The sequence below is a fragment of the Puccinia triticina genome, chromosome 16A, assembly GCF_026914185.1.
Source record: "Puccinia triticina chromosome 16A, complete sequence".
Lineage (NCBI taxonomy): Eukaryota > Fungi > Basidiomycota > Pucciniomycetes > Pucciniales > Pucciniaceae > Puccinia > Puccinia triticina.
Genome location: NC_070573.1, coordinates 1,060,017 through 1,062,138, shown reverse-complemented (window position 1 = coordinate 1,062,138; position 2,122 = coordinate 1,060,017). Strand labels below are relative to the sequence as shown.

At 45.2% G+C, this 2,122-nt stretch overlaps 1 protein-coding gene across 1 annotated transcript; it reads right to left on the bottom strand.

Annotated features, from left to right (window-relative positions):
- Nucleotides 1-383: 383 nt before the first annotated feature.
- Nucleotides 384-1,891, bottom strand: PtA15_16A121 (uncharacterized protein; the record flags this gene model as incomplete). The annotated part of the gene is made up of 6 exons (XM_053163780.1): nucleotides 384-602; nucleotides 721-943; nucleotides 1,076-1,168; nucleotides 1,242-1,354; nucleotides 1,429-1,742; nucleotides 1,816-1,891. The coding sequence occupies 6 exons, from the start codon at nucleotides 1,889-1,891 to the stop codon at nucleotides 384-386; spliced, it is 1,038 nt and encodes a 345-aa protein (XP_053027770.1).
- Nucleotides 1,892-2,122: the final 231 nt, after the last annotated feature.

Sequence of the window (2,122 nt, the reverse complement as noted above, 5' to 3'; positions counted from 1 at the left end):
TGGTAGAGCGTTTGCCTAGTATCTGCTAGCAAAAGGTCCAGTGTTCGACTCACTGTTGAGGCAATTCTTTTTCATCTTCAGGTGTCCGGCCGGAATCATCATGCATGGAATCATATAAAGCGATGAAAATGTTCAAGAAGTATGTTAGGCTTTCGGAGCTGGTTTAATCCTTACATCTTGCTAGGCGCCAACACTCGTTAACATTTTGGCGTACTATGGTGTAACAGCGTACACCCTGCCCTTGTGGAAACAGAGCTTGATAGATGTGATTTTAGACGTTGGGGATTCTGCCAAAACTGTATGCTCTGCCTAGCCCCATACTTTTTGGTCAGACAAACAAAATTACGGGGTCCAAGTTTTCTCCTAAACACGGTAGATGAATTTCAAACTTCTTGACGGGACCATAAACCCTCAAACAAAGGATGATTAGAACCAAGGGCATAAGTCAAAGTCTTGGATTGATAGAAAGAGGAAAGAGGAGGAGGACTAGAAGTCTGAAGGCTTTGTTGATGGAGTTCGAGCTCCAAATTGTCGATGATCTCGTCCAATAAATGCGCTTGTCCAGCTGTGATTCCTTGGAACCCCAGATGGTTGACATGGGTCTTTATTGGTGTCCAAGATGCAAAAGTCGAAGAACACGATTAGATTGAAAAATTTGCTAAGGATTGAGCCGCTGAAACGGACAAGGGAGAAGATGATGATGAAAGGGTTTGCGCTTACGATGTGGACGTGGAAATGATAATAGCTAGGTTGGTAATGCACAAACATTCTCAACTCTCGCGCGGGTACATTGAACTTCTTCTCGATCGATTCCGAAGCTCTGGCCCGGATGGCCCTCAACATTCCTAGATGGCTAGGACATAAGTCACGCAGACTATGGATCTGTCGGTTTCTAACAATGCACAATAAGTACAGCGAGGAAAGCGTGGTCTGGTCCCATTTTCTGTTTCGTTGCGTGTTCATTTATCGAGAAATTATCAAAAAATAAAAGCAGTTGGCTAGTCAGTCTATTCATTCATGTTACAGGAATTACAGGTCTCTTCCTTTCTTTGTATCTGGGAGACATACTGCTTACAAGTCGGGGATGATCATAAAGCCTTCGGTTTCCGATGGATCTTCGTAAACAATCTTATCGGACTCAGTGATATGATCGAGGATATTATATAGCCTGCGATGACCAAACAAAAAGTGAATTCCGTGTCAGCATTTTCAAAACAAAGAAAAAGTGTTTTCAAACGAACCATGATAGGCGAGTTGGCGGTATGTTTCTGATGTAAGGTGCGACAACTTGCTGGTATAATTCTGGGGTCTCTCTGATTATCTTGTTGATTTGTTTTGAATACTTTCGGATATGCTGCACAGGGTTTAGCGAAGGATAACGTCAATCTTCATATCCACGAGGGTTGTGAAGCGCAAGAAAACTCACACGACTTCAGTAGCTGGGAAGATCATTGAGACCTTGAGATCGGGGGAGTTCTCGATCAACTTCCGGTGTGGATTGAACCAGGCCAGAGACCAGAGATACACATCATTTTGGCCGATGGTTTTGATGTCTTGGATCTGATCTGGCGAGTTGATGTTTTCTAAGATTTCCAGCTGGTTGGAGAAATGGGTTTTATTGATGATCATTATTGCCGTCTTTGTCAACGGAACTTCAGCCTCGTCTCGGGCCTTTCGTGTGGCCTGTTCATCGTCGGTGAGTTCTATCGTGCCTAACAAGTTGATCGTATGGTGGCTTGGATCTGTAATACCGGTCCTCGTTAGCTATAGGGAAAGACAAAGGCATAGCTGGAAATAGGGAATATCCGCGCTTACCTTCATTGAGAACCTTTTCGAATTTAAACAATCGGAACAGCTCCTCGACACGGCTTTTGGGCTGGTCGGGTTCCATCTCCGGATGAGCAGATGTAGTGTATAGCGGGTCGTTTGTTGACCTTTGTGGCCGCGTTCCCCCCGGAAATCACGCGAAGCAGCCGATGCGGGGGTGGCGGTGCAAAGGCTCAAAGGCACCTCGGCTCAGCCAGCGAGCTTTAGGGTGCCAAGTTCGCTCAAGCAGCCAACTTGAAATTTTCAAGTCACTCAGCATTGAAGCTGACCCATCAAGTAAACAAGTTTGTACCTG